The sequence below is a fragment of the Coregonus lavaretus genome (genome assembly GCF_964263955.1).
Source record: "Coregonus lavaretus genome assembly, chromosome: 26".
Lineage (NCBI taxonomy): Eukaryota > Metazoa > Chordata > Actinopteri > Salmoniformes > Salmonidae > Coregonus > Coregonus lavaretus.
The window spans coordinates 3,530,348-3,557,007 of NC_140013.1; the positions used below are offsets into that span (position 1 = coordinate 3,530,348).

The window sequence follows — 26,660 nt, forward strand, 5'->3', positions numbered from 1 at the left end:
CATTGCTGTAAATGTGCCAGATTGAGCCTGCTGGGTAATTGCCATCTGACGTCCCTGGGTATTTAGGCTTTCCTTTTGACCGTATTCTATCCAAGTCTCCATAGCTCTGTGGGCCAAATTCACTCAGTGCTTGGCTGCCTGTTTGAAATTACAGTTACACCTGATATTTGCATTAAGGAATGAAAGACAACTTTAAAAACATCATATTTAACAACGGCCTTTTATCCATTCCTAACAGTTAGTGTTTTAAAAAATGCAAGTAGTGTTTTATTCACTGGTGAAAAGAGCATGTGTAACCTGGTGCCGCTGTAAACGTTAGGTAAGTGTTTTAGTCAAGCATGTAGCTCAGCTGGTAGGCACGGCGCTTGTAACGCTAAGGTAGTGGGTTCGATCCCCGGGACCACCCATACACAAAAAAAAATGTATGCATGCATGTCTGTAAGTCGCTTTGGATAAAAGCGTCTGCTAAATGGCATATTATATTATTATTTTTATAAGCCCTGGGAGGTTGGGTGAGTCAGTGAAATACTGTGGAGCTCTAGCAGGCCAGGCCTACCTGGCATATCTCTCCTTATGATCACCAGGTATCTGATCATCATCATACCTTGAAAATTTACTAGACATGAGGAATGCTACTGATGAAGGAGACGTTGTGGAATATATTGGCTCTGCTGACCGACCAGCTTTGGGGAAAGTCCATATCCATTCAGTTAATCCAGGACATAACTAAAATTACAATAAAAAATAATATTTAAAAAAGGTATAATGCCTTACTATTTGGTATGTATGAGCTTTTATGAAGTGTTACTGACATATTTTAACATAACCTCCTTCCCATGCCCTAACAGTATAATGAATATGATGTTTTCAGTCTATATGCTGTAGTGAATGAGTTAGGGTAAGATACTTTTATACTTATGTTAAACAATCACGGAGACATAAGAAAATTACCACTTTTCTAATATATATACAGTGCATTCGGAAAGTATTCAGAACCCTTCCCTTTTTCCACATTTTGTTATGTTAGCCTTATTCTAAAATGGATTAAATAAATACAAATCCTCATCAATCTACACACAATACCCCATAATGACAAAGCGAAAACAGGTTTTTAGATTTAAAAAAACAAAAAACAGAAATACCTTATTTACATAAGTATTCAGACCCTTTGCTATGAGACTCGAAATTGAGCTCAGGTGCATCCTGTTACCATTGATCATCCTTGAGATGTTTCTACAACTTAATTGGAGTCCACCTGTGGTAAATTCAATTGATTGGACATGATTTGGAAAGGCACACACCTGTCTATATCAGGTCCCACAGTTGACAGTGCATGTCAGAGCTAAAACCAAGCCATGAGGTCGAAGGAAGTTTCCGTAGAGCTCAGAGATCAGATTGTGTCGAGGCACAGATCTGGGGAAGGGTACCAAAAAAGTTCTGCAGCATTGAAGGTCCCCAAGAACACAGTGGCCTCCATCATTCTTAAATGGAAGAAGTTTGGAACCACCAAGACTCTTCCTAGAGCTGGCCGCCCGGCAAAACTGAGCAATCAGAGGAGAAGGGCCTTGGTCAGGGAGGTAACCAAGAACGCCTGGCCTTGCTGCTATTCCAGTTTCAACTGTTCTGCCTGCGGTTACGAAACCCCTACCTGTCCCAGACCTGCTGTTTTCAACTCTTAATGATCGGCTATGAAAAGCCAACTGAGAGACCTGAGCCCTAGGACCATACGTCGGGACTACCGGCCGTGGTGACTCCTTGCTGTCCCCAGTCCGCCTGGCCTTGCTGCTATTCCAGTTTCAACTGTTCTGCCTGCGGTTATGGAACCCCTACCTGTCCCAGACCTGCTGTTTTCAACTCTTAATGATCGGCTATGAAAAGCCAACTGAGATTTATTCCTGATTATTATTTGACCATGCTTGTCACTTATGAACATTTTTGAACATCTTGGCATGGTTCTGTTATAATCTTCACCCGGCACAGCCAGAAGAGGACTGGCCACCCCTCATAGCCTGGTTCCTCTCTAGGTTTCTTCCTAGGTTTTCGCCTTTCTAGGGAGTTTTTCCTAGCCACCGTGCTTCTACACCTGCATTACTAGCTGTTTGGGGTTTTAGGCTGGGTTTCTGTACAGCACTTCGAGATATTAGCTGATGTAAGAAGGGCTATATAAAATAAAATTGATTGATTGATTGAACCAGATGGTCACTCTGACAAAGCTCCAGAATTCCTCTGTGGAGATGGAAGAACCTTCCAGAAGGAAAACCATCTCTGCAGCACTCCACCAATCAGGCCTTTATGGTAGAGTGGCCAGACGGAAGCCACTCCTCAGTAAAAGGCACATGACAGCCCACTTGGAGTTTGCCAAAAGGCACCTAAAGACTCTCAGATCACGAGAAACAAGATTCTCTGGTCTGATGAAACCAAGATTGAACTCTTTGTCCTGAATGCCAAGCGTCACGTCTGCAGGAAAACATGTACTGCTCCGACAACTTTTTGTAAATAATCCTCAATTTCGCCTAAATTCATACTTCTCATGACCTCAAAAGTTATTTGAATTACCCAGTAATAGAGTGTACCTACGTTGGCATGAGCAAACCAGTCACACGCTTTGGAAAATCGATTGAAAAAACTTCACACTCCACCAAATCAACTTCAGCTAAAATGGCTACCATCCCACCTTTATTGAAGGCTTCAATAGCCACTCTGGGCAATACGGCTAACCCGATAACACTGGAGATCCTTGTCAGAGAGCTGGCGAAATCACGTGAAAGTATGTCAGCAAAACTCACCGAATTGCTGAATAATTCACTGGTGGCTGCTCTGGCTCCAATTCAGGCAACCGTGGAAACCATCCGTGGTTCTGTGGCATCTCATACTACCTAACTGGCCGAAGTTGAGACCGGGCTGTCGTGCCACAGCGACCAACTCACTACGCTGGAAACCAGGCTTGACGATGTGGCCGCCGCCAACAAGTCGCTGCAGCAACAAGTGGAAGATTTGATTTCACGTTCAAAACACCAAAATATCCGCGTGATTGGACTGCCAGAGGATTCTGAGACAGGATCTCCAACCCAGTTCATGGCGGAGCTGTTCAAGGAGGTTTTGGGCAATGAGGCTTTTCCCAATCTTCCTGAACTCGATAGAGCCCACCGCAGCCTTGCACCGAAACCTCGCCCAGGCGGCCGACCGTGTCCCATCATCAGTGCGGTTCTATCGATACAAAGAAAAGGAGCTCGTCCTTCTGTGGGCAAGGGGACACGGCGACATCACTTTCCAAGGCCACAAGATCAAGATCTACCAGGATTTCAGTTCTAGCCTGGCGAAGAAACGGCCCGCATTCAACGACATCAAGTCCACTCTGTACAAGAAGGGAATCCGCTTTGGGCTGATTTATCCTGCCTGTCTCCGTGTCACCTTTAATGGCGAGGTCAATTTTTTCGAAACTCCTGAAGAAGCCGAGTTCTTCTACCGACAGCGCATACATTGAATGCCTGGATTGGGATGATTTATCACCTGCCTGTATTATGTGAGTAACGTTAGTCCTAGTGACCGTGTGGACATTAGGCTACATACATCTATTGCCATCTATCAATCCGTTTCTCGTGAAATAATCCTATGCTAAAGCTTTCTGGCTACAGTAGATATGTTTGAGGCAGCACATAACTAGGTTGTTTTTGTTGACAATGACACAATGTGCTGTCTCACTGCTCTTTAAACTTTCATTTGATCTTGTTTAGTTTCTTAATCAAAGACAATCACTGTTAAAAGCTCAGCATTTTCATTTATTTATTTTTACCAAGGCTTTGAACTTGCTGCTCCACTTATGGCAATCTATAGCCCACACGGTAGTTTGGACGCATTTAGGTCATTTCGGATATTAATGTTACTTGCTAGTTAGACACCGATCCTGTCTACCGATATTTGTGTATATACAGTAACAGTCAAAAGTTTGGACACACCTACTCATTCAAGGGTTTTTCTTTACTTTTACTATTTTCTACATTGTAAAAAGCATTCCAGGTGACTACCTCATGAAGCTGGTTGAGAGAATGCCAAGAGTGTGCAAAGCTGTCATCAAGGGAAATGGTGGCTATTTGAAGAATCTCACACATAAAATATATATTGATTTGTTCAACACTTTTTTGGTTACTACATGATTCCATATGTGTTATTTCATAGTTTTGATGTCTTCACTATTATTCTACAATGTAGAAAATAGTAAAAAGAAAGAAAAACCCTTGAATGAGTAGGTGTGTCCAAACTTTTGACTGGTACTATATATATATCTTGTTTATTTTATTTTTATTTTTTCATTGATGTTTACCGTTTTTTTTATTGTATATTTGTAAAAAAAAAAATATGGACATTCTAAACTACCGTGGTTTACGTTGGCCTTAATTTTGGTGATGTTGGTCACTGATGGTTTGTAACAATTTACCAAGACAGGGCTGACCCTTTTCATAGCCTACTGGTTAATTTCGAATGTTTCTCATAACTCAGTCCTGTGGCGACACCTAGTGGACTACATTCATATTATGTCGGTTAAAATGCCACCGATTGCTGTTAACATGTTTCAATAACTGAAGCTGAAGGTTATACTCTTTGTTTAAAGTGTGACCGAAACCCAAATTGTGCACTTGCCTACTGCCATATATATTTGTTTTATTTCAAGGGCGTATGTAAATTCTTCCCTAGGTCGGTTTGACCTTACTGCACATGTTTAGGGTAATCAACGGATGCTGAGTAAGAGAGAATTCCTGCTGCTCGTCTCGTTCATAATGACGAGTTTAGGATTTGTATTTTTTCCTTTTTTGAATGGTATTGTACTATCACTTTTATTTTATTCTTGTGTATGTTGGGAATGTTGGGGGTGGGGTTATGTTGGCATTATCCAAAGATTCTTGTGCTCTGTTTCTGTTTCTCTGAAGGATTAGAGTTGGGGTTTTAAAAAAACAATGTTTTTTGATGCTGCTCCTCTCTCAATCTCTCTTTTCCTCTTTCTTGTTCATTTGACTTCTCCTCTTATAATGATTAATGTCTAGTTCAACAACAAGTCAGGATGGTATTTTGGGGCTTCCAGTCAGACTGGTGACATGGAACATTCGCGGTTGTGGGGGGCAAATTATGCGCTCCAGAGTATTTTCACATCTGAAGAGCCTGAATACTGATATCGCATTTCTTCAAGAAACGCACCTACGCGTTAACGATCATACTAGATTGCGTAAAGCATGGGTTGGACAGGTTTTTCATTCTAATTTTAAGGGCAAAGCCAGGGGAACAACAATAGTGATTCACAAATGAGTACAGTTTTCACCCTCACAGATAATTTCAGATCCTGGAGGACGTTATATAATAGTTAGTGGCACCCTTTTCCAGACCCCTGTAGTACTTGCGAATGTTTACGCCCCTAACTGGGATGACACTAGATTTATGACATCTCTTTTAGCCTCTCTCCCTAATCTTGACACCCAACGCCTCATCGTCCGCGGGGACCTTAACTGTGTTATTGAACCAAGACTCGACCGGTCTAATCCCAGAACACTTCCTCCTTCCAGGATGGCAAAAGCTCTTTCTACATTCATGACCCAAATGGGTTCCTCCACCCGGTTACAAAAGACTTCTCCTACTTTTCTCATGTTCATCAATGGCTTCCCCGTCTATTTTTATAAAACATTCTCAGATCAACTGGCCCCATTACTATTAGATATGTTCACCGACTCGTTATCACAGGGCTCTCCGCCCCCGACGCTAACTCAAGCCTCCATCTCACTTATACTCAGAAAAGATAAAGATCCGGCGGAATGTGGTGGATATCAGCCCATTTCACTTTTGAAGGCTGATGTTAAACTATTAGCTAAGGTTCTAGCAAAGGGCAACAACTGTTTTCCTATGTACGCCGTATTTAGAACATTATACTCTCTCCTTCTGTCTCTCCAGGCCCCAAAATTGTTGTTTCTCTTGATGCGGAGAAGGCTTTCGACCGGGTGGAGTGGGATTATTTATTTAACATTTTGGGAAGATTTGGTTTTGGGTCCAATTTCATCTCATGGATACATCTGCTCTATTCTGCTCCTACGGCTAGCGTACACACCAACTCTCAACGTTCAAAATACTTCCCCCTCTCCAGAGGGACCCGTCAAGGTGCCCTATGTCCCCGCTCCTTTTTGCACTTGCGATAGAACCGCTTTCCTTGGCCTTCAAATTATTATCATCATTCACTGGAATCCATCGAAAAGTGAATGTGAATGTCAGAAAAGTGAATGTTTTCCGATCAACCCCGCTGCCAAGTAAATTCAGCCTGGAGCCCTGCCTTTCCGTCTGTCGCTCTCTGGTTTCTCCTATGTAGGTGTGAATATAACACATTCTCTGGCTACCCTCCATAAAACTAACTTTGCAAGTCTAGTCAGTATGAAAATGTATGCACTCACTAACTGTAAGTTGCTCTGGATAAGAGCGTCTGCTAAATTACTAAAAATGTTAAATGTAGTCACACGGGTTAAAGCAGATTTACTCTGCTGGGATAGTCTGCCTCTCTCCTTAGCTGGCAGAATCCAATCTGTTAAAATGAACATTTTACCTAGGTTTCCATACCTTTTCAATGTCTTCAGATCTTTCTGCCAAAATCTTTTTTTTACCAAGTTGGATAGGCTCATCAGTCATTTCATCTGGGCAGGAAAATCACCTAGAATATGTAGATCAATACTTCAAAGAAGGAGACAAGATGGCACTTCTAAATGTACTGCTTTACTATTGGGCAGCCAATATTCAAAAGATGATGGTCTGGTGTAATGCACCAAGTACCAACTGGTGCTCATTAGAAGCACACTCCTCCCTTTCTGCTCTTACTTGTGCCCCACTGTCTTTGTGTCCTTCAAAGTATACTGGAAACCCCATTGTGCTCTCTACTTTCAAGATCTGGAGACAATTTCATCAACATTTTAGACTTTCTACCCCGTCTCTTGTAAGCCCTATTTGTAACAACCACCTATTTTTACCCTCCAAACTCGACCAGACTTTTGTTTTGTGGCGAGAGAGAGGTTTGGTATGTTTCAAAGATTTATTTTTAAATGGGAATTTTGCCAGTTTTAATGATCTCGTAGATAAATGTAATCTGGCTCATTCTAATATTTTCCGCTATTTTCAGGCCCGTAACTTTGTTCGCTCTCATTTTCCCAACTTTCCTCTGAACCCTTTTCAATAAACAAAATCAAGACAGACTGGGGTAGTGAACTTGAACTTACAGATGACTGGTGGGAGGAGGCCCTTCTTAGGGTTAACTCCAGATCCTCATGTGCTCGGTTAAGTTTAATTCAGTTCAAGGTCTTGCACAGAATTCACTACACCAAAGAAAAACGTAGTAAATTCCTCCCAGACACAAATTACACGTGATAGATGTTCAATCACTCCGGCAGACCACACACACAAACATCTTATTAATGTTCTAAGCTGTCTGAGTATTGGTCATCCTTTTTTAATACTCTCTCTCAAATTCTAGATATTGACCTGCAGCCTTGTCCTTTGATAGCTGTATTTGGAGTTCCATCTTTGTTGCCTAGTCTCACTAAAAGTAAAGCAGACGTTGTAGCGTTTGCTTCCCTCATAGCCTGCTGGCAGATCTTGCTTAATTGGGAATCCTCCAAACCTCCCACTGTATCAGCCTGGTTGAAAGGTCTAATGTCTTTTCTACACTCACAAAAAAATGAAATACACTTTGAGAGGTTGTACTGATAACTTTTTCTTGAGATGGCAGCCTTTAATTTCCTTTTTTGAACAGTTGCCTTCTATTGATCAGGAATAAGAATGTTGGCCAACAGGGAATATGAGAGCGTGTGGGAGGGAAGGGTTAGTATGTTGTGATATTTTATTTATTTTTGTGTATGTATTTGTATGTGTACATATATGTATATTTATATATTATTATTTCCAGTTGTGCGTTTTAATTTATTTTAGTTTTGTATGTATGCTGCTTTTGTTGTTGAAATACCTCCTTCCCCTTAACAAGTTTAGGGGATAAAAGGATGCATCTGTTCAATTTGTAATTTGTATTTCTTTATATGTTCAAAAAAACAATATATTTAAAAAAAGAATGAAAAGGACTAAGTAAGTAAAACAGCTTTCTCTTCACCAGGCTTTAATATCCTTTTAACACTTCTGAGCTGAGTGGAACCAAGCTGCACTAATCACGTATCAATCCTAGTTGCTGCAACAGTGCTGGAAAGGACAATACAGTTCAGATTGGCAAATAGCGTGAAAAGTGTATGACTAGATGGCTGAAGAAAGAAGAGAATTGTGGAGTGACAGTGACAGACAGGTACACAGCACATCAGACCAAAGAGAGAACACTTAATGGCATTACCTGGATAATTAAAGGCTTTTACACACTTTCAAGTAAACATTTTTGCTTGCACTTTAAATATAGATCTGTATTTCATGATGTAAATATTCAAGGCTAACCCTGACCAACCCTCTACGTGTAAGCACTACTTCCCCCTAACCTCTAACTCCTGCCCGTGTGAACCTCGAGCTTGGAGGGCACAACGCTCAGCTAGAAATGTGTTGTGTAGAATAGACATAACTAACTCTCTGTGTTAGATATTTGATTTCACAAAATGTACGAGAATGACCGTTATAATGAACTGGAAGGATGCATCATAGCGTCCTTTATTGTTGTGAAATTGAATGGGCAGATTTTTCTGAAACTCTCTCTTACTAGGGCAGTTCACCTAACAGGAGGGCTTCTGATTGCAGCCAATATCAACTGATCCAATTGGTTCACCTCATTGTCTTACATTAGATAACACAACTCCATCTGCATTGAAGGACTAGTGTTGCGTTGTAGTGTCTTGTAGTGAAACAACCTTGCAAAGTGCTGACAGGAGCAACTAGAGATAAAACAGTAACATAGCTTGATTAAACAAGAGTCCAACAGTAACCTGATTAACAAAGGTATCCTGTACCCACCCTGACTCACGAACAGACAGTCTGAAGCACTTTGGAGTGGAGGATGTACAAACAATTAGTTATTCCTTTAACATATCCATTCATTTCAAATTAGTGTTTTTTTTGGAATGTGAGGTGAAATCACTGCAGCTGACTTGACATTGTTGATAGTTCAACGTAAGTGGGGATGAAGTATCAAAGCAATCTGCACACATATGCACACGTGCACACCCATGCATGGATGCACACACACATACAAGCTCACGCACCCACACAACCACGTGCATACACACACACGCACAAATTGTCCTTTCGCAATGAAGCTGACAGCTTAAACATAGTAAACATCAAAGAAGCTTTGAAGGCTGTTCACACACACACACTGAACTTCACTCCCTTAGCGTACAGAAAAACAAAGAATCAACTGGACACTAGGAACACAACTTTTAAAAAAAGATATTTGGCAAAAAGCAGTTTTAAAAATGAGAATCTCATTTCAACTTTGTCAACTTCAAGAATATGCCAATAACAACAACAGCAGCAACAACAACAACAACTAAAACACACAGGTAAGCAAGTGGTGAGTGTCCCTACAACAGGTGTCACAGCCAGTCCAGCACTGTCTGTAGGTCCCAGAGGGACCTTTGCCCATCTAGTGGTTGGATGCTCTAGGGTGATGTTTCCCCTAAGTAAAGATCTACGATCAGCTTTCCCTCCCTCAATCCTAACCTTAACCATTAGTGGGGAAACTGAACCAAGATCAGCGTCTAGGGGCAACGTCACCCTACTCCTGGTTGGATCAACATTGTTAAGTGGCTTTCCTATGTATTCAAACTGCTCGCCACCGATCTTTAAGAAATGGGATAGCTATAAGTGATATGGTGGCAATGCCTATCAGTAGGCTTCAATATTGCTTTCACCTGTCCAGTGATTTTGTATAAATGAGCAGTAGAACAAATGACACCCTATACAAATGACACCCCATAGGCCACTACTATTTACCAGAGCCACATAGTACTATGTGTATACTATATCGGGAATGCAGACCAGAAGCAGTGGTGCTCCCTTGTGGATGCCTTATGTGCCTCAAGGCAAGTAAGTAATATAGGGATGACATTTGAGATGAAGCCATATACAATGTTCAATCACAGTGAAGTTTCTGCACTTCCTGTGAGGTCACAGAGGCAGATGAACCCATCCTGTGATGTCACAGCCAAGTTTCTGCGCTTCCTGCGAGGTCACAAAGGCAGCTGAACCCATCCTGTGATGTCACAGTGCCTTCAGTGAGAGCCCTAAGTCAATAGAGGGCTCCGGTTTAAATTGTAAACAGGGCATACAGCGAGGACAGTGACAACACAGAAGCATAGAGAAAGGGGAGGGGATAGACAGCCCCTAGTGGCTCCTCCTCCCCGGCCCCCTACCAAGTCCAGCAAACAATAAATAAAACGTGCCTTTGTGCCCCACCAGTTAGTGGGGTGGGGGGGTGTGACTGGGGCGTGGAGACAGAGGAAAAATACCATAACACTGGAATTACGCAGACATCAGCAGATGACAACATTTCTCTCCACGCACCTCCCTCTCGCTCACCTGGAGTCTGTCCTGCTCTACCAACAAACCACTAGTGATCCAGCATCATGTACATACAAAATAAAAGAACAAATAAAAAAGTTCAGATGATTAGTTAGAGGTTCTCTTCATCCTCCTCTTGGTTCCCCATGCAGCTTCCACAGACAGCACCCCCCACTGGTTCTCCCAGGCCCTACCACACCACGCAGCGGTGACCCGAGTTCATAGGGGAGCCAGTGGGGCACTGGAAGTGCTCAGCAAAGTCTGGCGAGTTGGAGAGGGTGCCGATGACGCGGTATTTTGGGGGGCTGTGGGGGTCCGTCATGAGTCCTTCGTGGGCGCTCTCCGGGGTTCGCACGGAACACCACACCTGAGAGAAGAAGAAAGGGTCCCTCAATAAGTAAAACAGGAAGTAGCTAGATTATTCCCCTATCCGTCCTCCCAACTGTTGCATATTATACTCACTCTGTTTCCAAAATTGGGTTTTATTCGTTTGAACTTTATTTGTTTGATAGTCCACTTCTCCTCTCCAACAGTAGTTGTAATATTCCACTCTTAATATCACCCCCAAATGCATGTGAATTCACTCTCATTTCACTCCCTTATAGCAAGACGTAGGGCCAGGAGTTCATCCTGAGAGCATGACCTGACAAGGAAAAACTCTGGCCACTAGTTTTATAGCTTATGACATGGTCAGGCAAACCCCGAGCCCTAATCATGAGTATTTGATACATGAACTCTATTAGGATGTGTGTAATGAATCTTGTTGACACTCCCATCACCCACCTGGGCAAATCCCACAAAGAATAATTGGTCATTGGTCAGGTTGACTGCTGGCAGCCTCTTCTCCTCACCGTTCTCCTGCACCCATGCCTGGTACGCCTGAACACAACAGAAAAACCCATTACTATAGAAACATTAACCGCCCCTCTGCTGGCCCTGAGGTGAAGTATAGTTAGAGTATAGTATAATAAGAGTCATGCTGTCCTGGATCCCACCACTGCCACCTTGGGAAGTAACACTATAATAACTGTAGTAAAAACATCATAGTAACATTTTACATAGTAGTAACTATGTAATTGCTTTATAATTACATAGCAATGGATTTGGCAGTAATGGGGTTGAGCAATAACCGCTCAACCCCATTACTGTTACAAAATAACTTTACTTTACTACAGCTAATAATTACTACAGTGATTACTAAGTTACTCCCCAGACAGTATGTGAGCAACTAAATGTGTTATCAAGTAGGGAGATACACTCACCTTATAGGCTGCCTTTAGGCCTCCGTTGTCAGCAATGTTCTCTCCCAGCGTCTGCTTGCCATTTATATGCTCCCCATTGATGGTAAACCCGTTGTACTGCTCCACCATGCATTCCGTGCGGTTCTTAAATGCTTCCACAGAGGAATTTTGCCACCATGGCCGAAGGTTCCCGTCTTTGTCGTATTCCCTGCCTGATTAAGGAAAAATTATCTTAAAATACAAAAACGATCTTTACAAACATGCACACCTAGTAATCATGTCTGTGCATGCATGCCGGTATGTGTTTGTCATTGGGTGTTTGTGAGGATGCATCCATGAGTTCTGTGGAATCTGTTAAATGCGGACACCAACCCTGGTCATCAAAGGCATGAGTGAGCTCGTGTCCCATCACCACTCCGATCCCCCCGAAGTTCAGTGCTCTGCAGAGAATTTTCATGGGGTCAGAAAAGCAAGCAAGCACACACACACACACACACACACACACACACACACACACACACACACACACACACACACACACACACACACACACACACACACACACACACACTCACTCACTCACTCACTTGGGGTGATCCTGTGCATAAAAGGGTGCCTGAAGGATTCCAGCTGGGAAGACAATGCCATTCTTGGTGGGCATGTAGTAGGCATTGACTGTGGGAGGGGTCATACTCCATCTAGAAGGAAGGTGGCAGAGACGTGTGTAAAAAAGCAAACCTGTGAAAGCTGGTGAAAGTAGGACGGCTAATTGTCATTTCTGGAATGGGATGAATGGAATGGTATGTGTTTGATACCGTTCCATTCATTCCGTTCAAGCCAATACAATGAGCCCGTCCTCCGTGACACCAGACACCACTGGAGCAAACAGCATCTCAATTAATGTAGTGTTTGACCAGAGTCCAATTTTTGCACTTTATAAGGAATAGAGTGCAATTTCCGATCGAATGACGATGGTGATGATGAGTGTAGGTGATGAAGACTCACTGGTCCCTGTTGGGCGGCTTGCGGAGCTGATCGGCCATCACCCTGGCAGAGAAGTTGTAGAAGTTGAGTGCGTTCTGGAAGAAGTTGTCTTCCGAGACGTCATACTGTGGAGAGAGAGAGAGAGAGACAGACAGACAGACAGACAGACAGACAGACAGACAGACAGACAGACAGACAGACAGACAGACAGACAGACAGACAGACAGACAGACAGACAGACAGACAGACAGACAGACAGACAGACAGACAGACAGACAGACAGGGGCAATAGAGAATTACTCACTGATCAGAAACATCAAAAAGTGTCCTTGTCATTTCACCTTCAACTTCTTTGAAGAAATCACAGGGGTCAATGTACAGTGGGGAAAAAAAGTATTTAGTCAGCCACCAATTGTGCAAGTTCTCCCACTTAAAAAGATGAGAGAGGCCTGTAATTTTCATCATAGGTACACGTCAACTATGACAGACAAAATGAGCATTTTTTTCCAGAAAATCACATTGTAGGATTTATAATGAATTTATTTGCAAATTATGGTGGAAAATAAGTCTTTGGTCAATAACAAAAGTTTCTCAATACTTTGTTATATACCCTTTGTTGGCAATGACACAGGTCAAACGTTTTCTGTAAGTCTTCACAAGGTTTTCACACACTGTTGCTGGTATTTTGGCCCATTCCTCCATGCAGATCTCCTCTAGAGCAGTGATGTTTTCGTGCTGTCGCTGGGCAACACGGACTTTCAACTCCCTCCAAAGATTTTCTATGGGGTTGAGATCTGGAGACTGGCTAGGCCACTCCAGGACCTTGAAATGCTTCTTACGAAGCCACTCCTTCGTTGCCTGGGCGGTGTGTTTGGGATCATTGTCATGCTGAAAGACCCAGCCACGTTTCATCTTCAATGCCCTTGCTGATGGAAGGAGGTTTGCACTCAAAATCTCACGATACATGGCCCCATTCATTCTTTCCTTTACACGGATCAGTCGTCCTGGTCCCTTTGCAGAAAAACAGCCCCAAAGCATGATGTTTCCACCCCCATGCTTCACAGTAGGTATGGTGTTCTTTGGATGCAACTCAGCATTCTTTGTCCTCCAAACACGACGAGTTGAGTTTTTACCAAAAAGTTATATTTTGGTTTCATCTGACCATATGACATTCTCCCAATCCTCTTCTGGATCATCCAAATGCACTCTAGCAAACTTCAGACGGGCCTGGACATGTACTGGCTTAAGCAGGGGGACACGTCTGGCACTGCAGGATTTGAGTCCCTGGCGGCGTAGTGTGTTACTGATGGTAGGCTTTGTTACTTTGGTCTCAGCTCTCTGCAGGTCATTCACTAGGTCCCCCCGTGTGGTTCGTGGATTTTTGCTCACCGTTCTTGTGATCATTTTGACCCCACGGGGTGAGATCTTGCGTGGAGCCCCAGATCGAGGGAGATTATCAGTGGTCTTGTATGTCTTCCATTTCCTAATAATTGCTCCCACAGTTGATTTCTTCAAACCAAGCTGCTTACCTATTGCAGATTCAGTCTTCCCAGCCTGGTGCAGGTCTACAATTTTATTTCTGGTGTCCTTTGACAGCTATTTGGTCTTGGCCATAGTGGAGTTTGGAGTGTGACTGTTTGAGGTTGTGGACAGGTGTCTTTTATACTGATAACAAGTTCACACAGGTGCCATTAATACAGGTAACGAGTGGAGGACAGAGGAGCCTCTTAAAGAAGAAGTTACAGGTCTGTGAGAGCCAGAAATCTTGCTTGTTTGTAGGTGACCAAATACTTATTTTCCACCATAATTTGCAAATAAATTCATTAAAAATCCTACAATGTGATTTTCTGGATTTTTTTTCTCAATTTGTCTGTCATAGTTGACGTGAACCTATGATGAAAATTACAGGCCTCTCTCATCTTTTTAAGTGGGAGAACTTGCACAATTGGTGGCTGACTAAATACTTTTTTTCCCCACTGTATGGGGTTCAATCATGACACAACTCAACAAAAAGGCACTAACTCACCCCGTCATAAACATCATCCAGTTCTTTGGGGTCCAGGATGAAGTCAGGGAATCCAATCATGTCATAGATGGCGTCCGCCTGAAGACCAAGGGAGCAAAAGGGATAAGAGAGGTCAAAAGGGGACAAGAAACTTCCTGGTTCCATTATTTGGAGGTCTGGACAAAGAGGGCCATCTCAATCTATTCCAATGACTGTATTGTAACCTGTAAACCCACATCACTCTCTCTCTTACACACACACACACACACACTATCCAGTAGGTGACAACTGACCTTGTCCTTGGCTGCCTGACGCGTTTGTTTGTCCATCCACTTGAGGTGATCAAGAGTATCTTTGAAGGCAGTACGGATCTCATTGATCATACCCTCTGCCTGACAGTGGGTGAGAGACAGACATTAAATGTAACATGGAAGAAAGAGGGAAAGATGTAGATCCTTCTTTTACAATTACACTCAGATATGGACTAAATACCTGAGGCAATCTGAACCGGCTCATCTCTCCCGAAATATGATAATAACCAAGAATGCTTGCAGTCTATTTCAAACCTGTATAAACTGCCCTCTGTGACTCCTCTCTCTCCCCTTCCTTGCCCCTCTTTCCTCTACCCAATAAAAATCTTCCACTTAATATTCAATTTTCTCTCCTTTATCCAGTCTCTACTTTCTCTATATTTTTCTCTCCCCTCTGCAGAACAGGGAACTATTACTAAATTAGTATTTCATTCATTGTAATAATTTATAATAATTGAAAATAAATATGAACATTATAAGCTTTACAATTCATAAGCATTTCTAACATTTTACAAAGCATTTATACAGTGCATTCAGAAAGTATACAGACCCCTTGACTTTTTCAAGATTTTGTTACTTTACAGCCTTATTCTAAAATGTATATAAAAAAAAAATCTTCATCAATCTAAACACATTACCCTATAATGACAAAGCAAAAACAGGTTTGTAGAAATTTTTGCAAATTTATCAACAAATAAAAAACTGAAATATCATATCTACATAAGTATTCAGACCCTTTACTCAGTACTTTGTTGAAGCACCTTTGGCAGAGATTACAGCCTCAAGTCTTCTTGAGTATGATGCTACAAGCTTGGCACACCTGTATTTGTGGAGTCTCTCCCATTCTTCTCTACAGATCCTCTCAAGCTCTGTCAAGATGGATGGGGAGCGTTAATGCACAACTATTTTCAGGTCTCTCCAGAGATGTTCGATCGGGTTCAAGTCCAGGCTCTGGCTGGGCCACTCAAGGACATTCAGAGACTTGTCCCGAAGCCACTCCTGCGTTGTCTTTGTCTTGGCTGTGTGCTTAGGGAACCTTGGTCCCAGTCTGAGGTCCTGAGTGCTCTGGAGCAGGTCTTCATCAAGGATCTATCTGTACTTTGCTCCGTTCAGCTTTCCCTTGATCCTGACTAGTCTCCCAGTCCATGCCACAGAAAAACATCCCCACAGCATGATGCTGCCACCACCATGCTTTACCGTAGGGATGGTGCCAGGTTTCCTCCAGACGTGATGCTTGGCAGTCAGGCCAAAGAGTTCAATCTTGGTTTCATCAGACCAGAGAATCTTGTTTCTCATGGTCTGAGAGTCTTTAGGTGCAAATTCCAAGTGGGCTGTCATGTGCCTTTTACTGAGGAGTGGCTTCCATCTGGCCACTCTACCATAAAGGCCTGATTGGTGGAGTGCTGCAGAGATGGTTGTCCTTCTGGAAGGTTCTCCCATCTCCACAGAGGAACTCTGGAGCTCTGTCAGAGCGACCATCGGGTTCTTGGTCACCTCCCTGACCAAGGCCCTTCTCCCACGATTGCTCAGTTTGGCCCGGCGGCCAGCTCTAGGAACAGTCTTGGTGGTTCCAAACTTCTTCAATTTAAGAATGATGGAGGCCAGTGTGTTCTTGGGGACCTTCAATGCTACAGACATTTTTTGGTACCCTTCCACAGATCTGTGCCTCGACACAATCCTGTCTCGGAGCTCTACGGACAATTCCTTCGACCTCATGGCTTGGTTTTTGCTCTGTCATGCACTGTCAACTGTGGGACCTTATATAGACAGGTGTGTGCCTTTCCAAATAATGTCCAATCAATTTAATTTACCACAAGTGGACTCCAATCAAGTTGTAGACACATCTCAAGGATGATCAATGGAAACAGGATGCACCTGAGCTCAATTTCGAGTCTCATAGCAAAGGGTCAGAATACTTAAATAAGGTAACTGTTTAAAAAAAATTATCAATTAGCTAAATTTTCAAAAAATCTGTTTTTGCTTTGTCATTGTAGGGTATTGTGTGTAGATTGATGAGGATTGTTTTTAAATCCAATTTAGAATAAGGCTGTAACGTAACAAAATGTGGAAAAAGGGAAGGGGTCTGAATACTTTCCGAATGCATTGTATAGTGTTTAATGTGTATTTTACATTGTATTATACATTGCACATTTGGAAAAGAGACCTTTGTCTCAATATGTCAAAATAAAGGTTAAATACAAATAATTAAAACATTTATGTTTATGAAATTGCAACAAAAAACATTATTTGATCAACATTAGTAGAAGGACATACTATAATGGTTATGGGAACATTTTGGAAAAAATGACAAATGCTTGTTTTTGACGTTTCTAGAATGTGTTAACCAAACCTTAATGGAAAAAAATGTCATGGGAACATCCCTGGGAATCTCTGGCAAACGTTCAGGTAACGTTGTGACTAACATTCTGGGAATGCTAAGCTAACTAGAAATTGTTTGCTGGGATGTCGGGGTATTGTGTGTAGATTGATAAGGAAGGCTGTAACGTAACAAAAAGTTAAAGGGTCTGAATACTTTCCGAATGCACTGTAGGTATTCATAAGCATTTAAAATAGCATTTTCATGAAAATTATAATAATGTCTTAGCAAATAGGATCCTCTTATGATGACCTTTCACTAGGCCTACACATGGTAACCACTAGGGGACAGTCATGTATCGTTCACCATGGTAAAACACCACCGAGACTTGAATATACGTAAATGCAGTTGTGCACCAATCATACTCACAATCTCTTTGCTGTGTTTATCAAACGTTGCTTTGACAAAGAGTGCTCCGAGGGCAAAGCCGAGCGTGTCATCTGTGTTCCCAATGCAGGTCTGCCATCGAGGTGTGCAGGACTGAGCGAACACACACAAACACACACACAACCGGGATAAGTATCTCACCAGCTGTTTATACTTTTGGTTGTGAAAAGTGTGTGTACTGTAAGTGTGCTGAGGTAGCACATATTGCTTGTTATGAGCCCAAAAACAGTCTCACATAAAAATCACCTGACACGGATTAAGCCTAGTCCTGGACTAAAAAGCATGCTCAACAGAGAATCTCCATTGAAATTCCTTTTTAGTCCAGGACTAGGCTTAATCTGTGTCTGGGAAACCGGCCCTAACAAGGTATTTCCTGAAGCAGGGTTAATTAATGACACACAGTGGCTTGCGAAAGTATTCACCCCCCTTGGCATTTTTCCTATTTTGTTGCCATACAACCTGGAATTAAAATTGATTTTTGGGGGGTTTGTATCATTTGATTTACACAACATGCCTACCACTTTGAAGATGCAAAATATTTTTTTGTGTGAAACAAACAAGAAATAAGACAAAAAAACAGAAAACTTGAGCGTGCATAACTATTCAAGTTGGATGGGTTCCGCTGGTGTACAACAATCTTTAAGTCATACCACAGATTCTCAATTGGATTGAGGTCTGGGCTTTGACTAGGTCATTCCAAGACATTTAAATGTTTCCCCTTAAACCCCTCAAGTGTTGCTTTAGCAGTATGCTTAGGGTCATTGTCCTGCTGGAAGGTGAACCTCCGTCCCAGTCTGAAATCTCTGGAAGACTGAAACAGGTTTCCCTCAAGAATTTCCCTGTATTTAGCGCCATCCATCATTCCTTCAATTCTGACCAATTTTCCAGTCCCTGCCGATGAAAAACATCCCCACAGCATGATGCTGCCACCACCATGCTTCACTGTGGGGATGGTGTTCTCGGGGTGATGAGAGGTGTTGGGTTTGCACCAGACATAGCGTTTTCCTTGATGGCCAAAAAGCTCAATGTTAGTCTCATCTGACCAGAGTACCTTCTTCCATATGTTTGGGGAGTCTCCCACATGCCTTTTGGCAAACACCAAACGTGTTTGCTTATTTTTTTCTTTAAGTAATGGCTTTTTTCTGGCCACTCTTCCGTAAAGCCCAGCTCTGTGGAGTGTATGACTTAAAGTGGTCCTATGGACAGATACTCCAATCTCCGCTGTGGAGCTTTGCAGCTCCTTCAGGGTTATCTTTGGTCTCTTTGTTGCCTCTCTGATTAATGCCCTCCTTGCCTGGTCCGTGAGTTTTAGTGGGCGGCCCTCTCTTGGCAGGTTTGTTGTGGTGCCATATTCTTTCCATTTTTTAATAATGGATTTAATGGTGCTCCGTGGGATGTTCAAAGTTTCGTATATTTTTTTATAACCCAACCCTGATCTGTACTTCTCCACAACTTTGTCCCTGACCTGTTTGGAGAGCTCCTTGGTCTTCATGGTGCCGCTTGCTTGGTGGTGCCCCTTGCTTAGTGGTGTTGCAGACTCTGGGGCCTTTCAGAACAGGTGTATATGTACTGAGATCATGTGACAGATCATGTGACACTTAGATTGCACACAGGTGGACTTTATTTAACTAATTATGTGACTTCTGAAGGTAATTGGTTGCACCAGATCTTATTTAGGGGCTTCATAGCAAAGGGGGTGAATACATATACACGCACCACTTTTCCGTTATTTATCTTTTAGAATTTTTTGAAAAATGTTCTTATTTTTATTTTACTTCACCAATTTGCACTATTTTGTGTATGTCCATTACGTGAAATCCAAATAAAACTCAATTTAAATTACAGGTTGTAATGCAACAAAATAGGAAAAAAGCCAAGGGAGATGAATACTTTTGCAAGGCACTGTAAGTAAGAATACATTTGTGTCCCAAATGACACCCTATTCCCTAGTGCACTACTTTTAACCAGAGCCCTATGGGCCCTAGTCAAAAGTAGTGCACTACATAGGGAATAGGGTGCCATTTAGGACTCAGACCTAAAAACACACCTTCTTGGTTCCATACAGGCTCTCTAGCAGCTTGTCCTGGGCGTTCTCAAAGCGCTGGTCTAGACTGGATGCTCCCTTCTGCACCAGGTTCCAGATCATGTAGTTGTTGAGCAGGCTGAGAGATGGGGAGAGACGAGGAGTGACGGGGAAAGACAGGGAGAAATGAGGACAGACGGGGAGAAAGAGGAAATATGAGGACAAGTGGGTTGCAAGGATAAGCAAAGAAACAACAACGACAGTCAATGGTCGGGGCAATCCAATGACTGGCAGAACTGGTTGCAGGGACGTCATTATGGCGTATTTCATGACATTATGGTCAGGTCAGGTTGTATAAGGAATTTTGGTAACACTTTCTATGAAGACCATATGCAAAATGCATTATACAGCAATATACATGTACTATGATAGAGTAATAATGCAGTATTTAGTTATACAGTAGACACACAAAGACTCAGACTCATATTTCTATATACCAATAGTATAATCATAATCACTTATAATGTACAGCAGCATAGTGCTTCATAATTACTGGTCACTTTTTCCTCAAGGATCATACAGCAATATAATGACCATTAGTGTGAGGCATTTCTAACATTTATGTCAACGAGCAGCACATCATTATTACTGCATCATAATATTTTTATTTATTTTTTTCCCCCAATTTTATGATATCCAATTGGAAGTTACAGTCTTGTCCCATTGCTGCAACTCCCCTACGGACTCGGGAGAGGCGAAGGTCGAGAGCCATGCATCCTCTGAAACACAACCGTGCCAAGCCGCACTGCTTCTTGACACACTGCTTAACCCGGAAGCCAGCAGCACCAATGTGTCAGAGGAAACACTGTTCAGCTGGCGACTGAAGTGAGCTTGCATGCGCCCAGCCCACTACAAGGAGTCGCTAGAGTGCGATGGGACAAGGAAATCCCGGCCGGCCAAACCCTCCCCTAACCCGGACGACGCTGGGCCAATTGTGCACCGCCTCATGGGTCTCCCAATCACGGCCGGCTTTGACACAGCCTGGGATCGAACCCGGGGCTGTAGTGACGCCTCAAGCACTGCGATGCAGTGCCTTAGATCGCTGTGCCACTCGGGAGCCCTCTGCATCATAATCTTTGTTGTGGTGTGTTATAATATACTTGTAAGCCACTATAAGGTCATCTTTGATTGCTTAAGGTGAAGTGATGAAATGCACGAGGCAGACTGATATAATACAATATAAACTGTTAACATACAATTATAAAGTGGTCATTGTTTGCTTTCAGTAAAGTAAAACATTCTGCAGATTTAATTGACACAACAGTGGTCGTAAAGCATGGTGCCCCGTTCTCTCGCTTCCCCAGATGTTTAGTTAATTTTATTCCGATCTCTTTTGCATTATTGTAGCATTTTCTGTAGCCTGTCAACTGTGTCTGTCTATCCCTGTTCTCTCCTCTCTGCACAGGCCATACAAACGCTTCACACCGCATGGCTGCTGCCACTCTAATCTGGTGGTCCCTGCGCGCACGACCCACGTGGAGTTCCAGGTCTCCGGCAGCCTCTGGAACTGCCGTTCTGCGGCCAACAAGGCAGAGTTAATCTCAGCCTATAATACCCTCCAGTCCCTCGACTTCTTGGCGCTGACGGAAACATGGATTACCACAGAAAACACTGCTACTCCTACTGCTCTTTCCTCGTCTGATCATGTGTTCTCGCATACCCCGAGAGCATCTGGTCAGCGCGGCGGTGGCACAGGAATCCTCATCTCTCCCAAGTGGACATTCTCTCTTTTCCCCCTGACCCATCTGTCTATCTCCTCATTTGAATTCCATGCTGTCACAGTCACAAGCCTATTCAAGCTTAACATCCTTATCATTTATCGCCCTCCAGGTTCCCTTGGAGAGTTCATCAATGAGCTTGACACCTTGATAAGTTCCTTCCCTGAGGATGGCTCACCCCTCACAGTTCTGGGTGACATTAACCTCCCTACGTCTGCCTTTGACTCATTTCTCTCTGCCTCCTTCTTTCCACTCCTTTCCTCTTTTGACCTCACCCTCTCACCGTCCCCCCCTACTCACAAGGCAGGCAATACGCTTGACCTCATCTTTACTAGATGCTGTTCTTCTACTAATCTCACTGCAACTCCCCTCCAAGTCTCCGACCACTACTTTGTATCCTTTTCTCTCTCGCTCTCCTCCAACACTACTCACTCTTCCCCTACTCAGATGGTAATGTGCCGTCGCGACCTTCGCTCTCTCTCTCCCGCTACTCTCTCCTCTTCCATCCTATCATCTCTTCCCTCTGCTAAATCATTTTCCCTCCGATCTCCTGATTCTGCCTCCTCAACCCTCTCCTCCCTTTCTGCATCTTTTGACTCTCTATGTCCCCTATCCTCCCAGCCGGCTCGGTCCTCCCCTCCCGCTCCGTGGCTTGACGACTCATTGCGAGCTCACAGAACAGGGCTCCGGGCAGCCGAGCGGAAATGGAGGAAAACTAGACTCCCTGCGGACCTGTCATCTTTTCACTCCCTCCTCTCTACATTTTCTTCCTCTGTTTCTACTGCTAAAGCCACTTTCTACCACTCTAAATTTCAAGCCTCTGCCTCTAACCCTAGGAAGCGCATTGCCACCTTCTCCTCCCTGCTGAATCCTCCTCCTCATCCCACTCCCTCCTCCCTCTCTGTGGATGACTTCGTCAACCATTTTGAAAAGAAGGTTGACGACATCTGATCCTCATTTATTAAGTCAAATGACACCGCTGGTCCTGCTCACACTGCCCTACCCTATGCTTTGACTTATTTCTCCCCTCTCTCTCCAGATAAAATCTTGCGACTTGTGATGGCCGGCCGCCCAACAACCTGCCCGCTTGACCCTATCCCCTCCTCTCTTCTCCAGACCATTTCCGGAGACCTTCTTCCTTACCTCACCTCGCTCATCAACTCATTCTTGACCGATGGCTATGTCCCTTCCATCTTCAAGAGAGTGAGAGTTGCACCCCTCCTCAAAAAACCTACACTCGATCCCTCCGATGTCAACAACAACAGACCAGTATCCCTTCTTTCTTTTCTCTCCAAAACTCTTGAGTGTGCCGTCTCTAGCCAACTCTCCTGCTATCTCTCTCAGAATTACCTTCTTGATCCAAACCAGTCAGGTTTCAAGACTGGTCATTCAACTGACACTGCACTTCTCTGTGTCACGGAGGCTCTCTGCACTGCTAAAGCTAACCCTCACTCCTCTGCTCTTATCCTTCTAGACCTATCTGCTGCCTTTGATACTGTGAACCATCAGATCCTCCTCTCCACCCTCTCCGAGTTGGGCATCTCCGGCGCTGCGCACTCTTGGATTGCGTCCTACCTGACAGGTCGCTCCTACCAGGTGGCGTGGCGAGAATCTGTCTCAGCACCACGTGCTCTCACCATTGGTGTCCCCCAGGGCTCAGTTCTAGGCCCTCTCCTATTCTCTCTATACACCAAGTCACTTGGCTCTGTCATATCCTCACCTGGTCTCTCCTATCATTGCTACGCAGACGACACACAATTACTTTTCTCCTTTCCCCCTTCTGATAACCAGGTGGCGAATCGCATCACTGCATGTCTGGCAGACATATCAGTGTGGATGTTGGATCACCACCTCAAGCTGAACCTCGGCAAGATGGAGCTGCTCTTCCTCCCGGGGAAGGACTGCCCGCTCCATGATCTCGCCATCACGGTTGACAACTCCATTGTGTCTTCCTCCCAGAGTGCAAAGAACCTTGGCGTGACCCTGGACAACACCCTGTCGTTCTCCTCTAACATCAAAGCGGTGACCCGATCCTGCAGGTTCATGCTCTATAGCAGAGTACGACCCTACCTTACACAGAAAGCGGCACAGGTCCTAATCCAGGCACTTGTCATCTCCCGTCTGGATTACTGCAACTGGCTGTTGGCTGGGTTCCCTGCCTGTGCCATTAAACCCCTACAACTTATCCAGAACGCTGCAGCCCGTCTGGTGTTCAACCTTCCCAAGTTCTCTCATGTCACCCTGCTCCTCCGCACACTCCACTGGCTTCCAGTTGAAGCTCGCATCTACTACAAAACCATGGTGCTTGCCTACGGAGCTGTGAGGGGAACGGCACCTCCTTACCTTCAGGCTCTGATCCTACACCCAAACGAGGGCACTACGTTCATCCACCTCTGGCCTGCTAGCCCCCCTACCTCTACGGAAGCACAGTTCCTGCTCAGCCCAGTCAAAGCTATTCACTGCTCTGGCACCCCAATGGTGGAACAAGCTCCCCCACGACGCCAGGACAGCGGAGTCACTGACCACCTTCCGGAGACACTTGAAACCCTACCTCTTTAAGGAATACCTGGAATAGTATAACAGTAATCCTTCTACCCCCCGCCTCCCCCAACCCCCCCATTAAAAAAATTAATAAAAGGGTGGTTGTCCCACTGGCTATCCTAAGTTGAATGCACCAATTTGTAAGTCGCTCTGGATAAGAGTGTCTGCTAAATGACTTAAATGTAAATGTAAATGCTAGCAAAGCTAAGGTCAGGGCAGGTCATTGCTGTTCTGCAAAGGGTGGCTATTTGAAGAATCTCAAATATAAAATATATTTTGATTAGTTTAACACTTTTTTGTTTCCTACATGATTCCATATGTGTTATTTCATAGTTTTGATGTCTTCACTATTATTATATGATGTAGAAAATAGTAAAAATAAAGAAAAACCCTTGAATGACTAGGTGTTCTAAAACATTTGACCGGTAGTGTACATCAATGTCTGGGCCAAATCAAGGCTGGTCCAGACCGGACAAAATCTGAACCAAACATAGACGTCTATGATTGGTCTATGTTTGGTTCAGGACCAAAAACCAATGTCCTTGGATGTGGAAATCAAGGCCAGTCCGGACTGCACAAAAAAAGACATCCAAAAGGCGTCGGCATCGGTCCGTGCTTACTGAGGTGTAGCCTGAAATTGAATGTTATGAACGACCATCTACAGTTGAAGTCGGAAGTTTACATACACTTAGGTTGGAGTCATTAAAACTCGTTTTTCAACCACTCCACACATTTCTTGTTAACAAACTATAGTTTTGGCAAGTCGGTTAGGACATCTACTTTGTGCATGACACAAGTAATTTTTCCAACAATTGTTTACAGACAGATTATTTCACTTATAATTCACTGTATCACAATTCCAGTGGGTCAGAAGTTTACATACACTAAGTTGACTGTGCCTTTAAACAGCTTGGAAAATTCCAGAAAATGATGTAATGGCTTTAGATGCTTCTGATAGGCTAATTGACATCATTTGAGTCAATTGGAGGTGTACCTGTGGATGTATTTCAAGGCCTACCTTCAAACTCAGTGCCTCTTTGCTGTTGCTAGCTAATTTGTCCTGGGATATAAACATTGGGTTGTTATTTTACCTGAAATGCACAAGGTCTTCTACTCTGACAATTAAGCCACAGATAAAAGGGTAAACCTAGTTAGTTTCTAGTAATCTCTCCTCCTTCAGTCTTCTTCTTTGGACTTTATATGGCGGTTGGCAACCAACTTTAATGTGCATTACCACCACCAACTGGACTGGAGTGTGGACCTCAGTTCAGCTTTCCATCACCCATGTGGGTATATGCTCTTAAAAACCAATGAGGAGATGGGAGAGGCGGGACTTGCAGAGCGTCACGTGTAAAACATAGAACCAAGTTCAATTTTAGCGCCTTGCTACGCAGACGCTCATTGACGCGAGCGAGCAGTTTGGATGAAATGATTGAATAACATGTATGTGTAGATTTATTGCAGGTAATGCGAGCGGTGTGGTCAGCATGTCAGTCTAATACAGTGACAACTAAAAGATACCAAAACTATTTTGGCCAATCAACATAAGCTAAATATGAAAATATGATGTGATGTGGCTGTCCATGGTTCTGATTTATGTGTGTGTGCGCGTGCGCGTTTGTGCGAGTAGAAAAACATGTTGACTTACCTTACTTGTAGAGAAATGTCAATGCCATCCTCCTCTCTTTCATGTTGACGAAATGGTCTATCACTGTCATACAGTAAATGTTTTTATTTTTTGTTGTCCTTGGCTACCTGGCTAAAATGCTTGCACGCTAGCCTAACTTCCATTCATGGGCAACGTTAGCTACTTAACATTAGCCTTCTACATCTAGCTACATATTGAACTTCCATCTTCTCAGGCCAGGGGCACAACAATGTATGAATTAATGGTGGCCTACACGTAGAGAGACAGAGAGGCGCTGTTTCGCTCGCTCAGATGCTTTCTCCTGTGAGATACATTCAGCCTCTTACGAATTGAAGGAAAATTATGAAACACAGAGACGAAATAATATGTATATTATATATACTTTTTTTGTTGGGTGGGGCATGTTTTTAAGACATGTTTGATAACATGACAGCACATTTTTGTATTTGATTGAGCGCCATTTAGATTAGGCTATTTGATCGGAGAAACATGCATGATGTAAATAGTGTCCGTCTCATTACATTGTCATTCATTTTTTCTCCAGCCTGTAGGCTACAGAAAAGGCCACATACTCTTTCTATCATATACTACAGTATATCTGCTACATGATTTATGTTATGTGAATATTGGGGAGGAAAGTTGATGGAGCGCCGCAGAGATGCGTCTCTCCAACAGCACCCTGGAGAGGCGCGCTGGGAATGGACAATCAAAATATTTTGCGTCCTTGCCTTTGACAAAGTGGGCACTGCTTATCACAGGGCGGCATCAGCGCTCACCTAAAAAAAAACAAATGCCACTTGTTGAGAGAAACTGCTCATTGACAAAAACGTTAGAAATGCATCACACTAATGGTCATTAT

The 26,660-nt window shown here is 43.4% G+C and overlaps 1 protein-coding gene across 1 annotated transcript in view; it reads right to left on the minus strand.

The window, feature by feature from the left end:
- Positions 1-8,102: 8,102 nt before the first annotated feature.
- The window catches only part of LOC311101232 (endothelin-converting enzyme 2-like), a 72,604-nt gene continuing 54,046 nt past the window's right edge, over positions 8,103-26,660 (minus strand). Inside the window, exons 10-19 of the mRNA XM_084142344.1 lie at positions 19,859-19,973; positions 17,794-17,904; positions 15,030-15,128; positions 14,758-14,835; positions 12,753-12,856; positions 12,335-12,445; positions 12,120-12,187; positions 11,769-11,959; positions 11,290-11,385; positions 8,103-10,873 (exon numbers count right to left, since the gene is read on the minus strand). Of these exons, the coding sequence (XP_083998470.1) occupies positions 10,697-10,873; positions 11,290-11,385; positions 11,769-11,959; positions 12,120-12,187; positions 12,335-12,445; positions 12,753-12,856; positions 14,758-14,835; positions 15,030-15,128; positions 17,794-17,904; positions 19,859-19,973 (1,150 nt within the window). The 3' untranslated portion in view covers positions 8,103-10,696. The remainder of the gene's footprint in view (positions 10,874-11,289; positions 11,386-11,768; positions 11,960-12,119; positions 12,188-12,334; positions 12,446-12,752; positions 12,857-14,757; positions 14,836-15,029; positions 15,129-17,793; positions 17,905-19,858; positions 19,974-26,660) is intronic.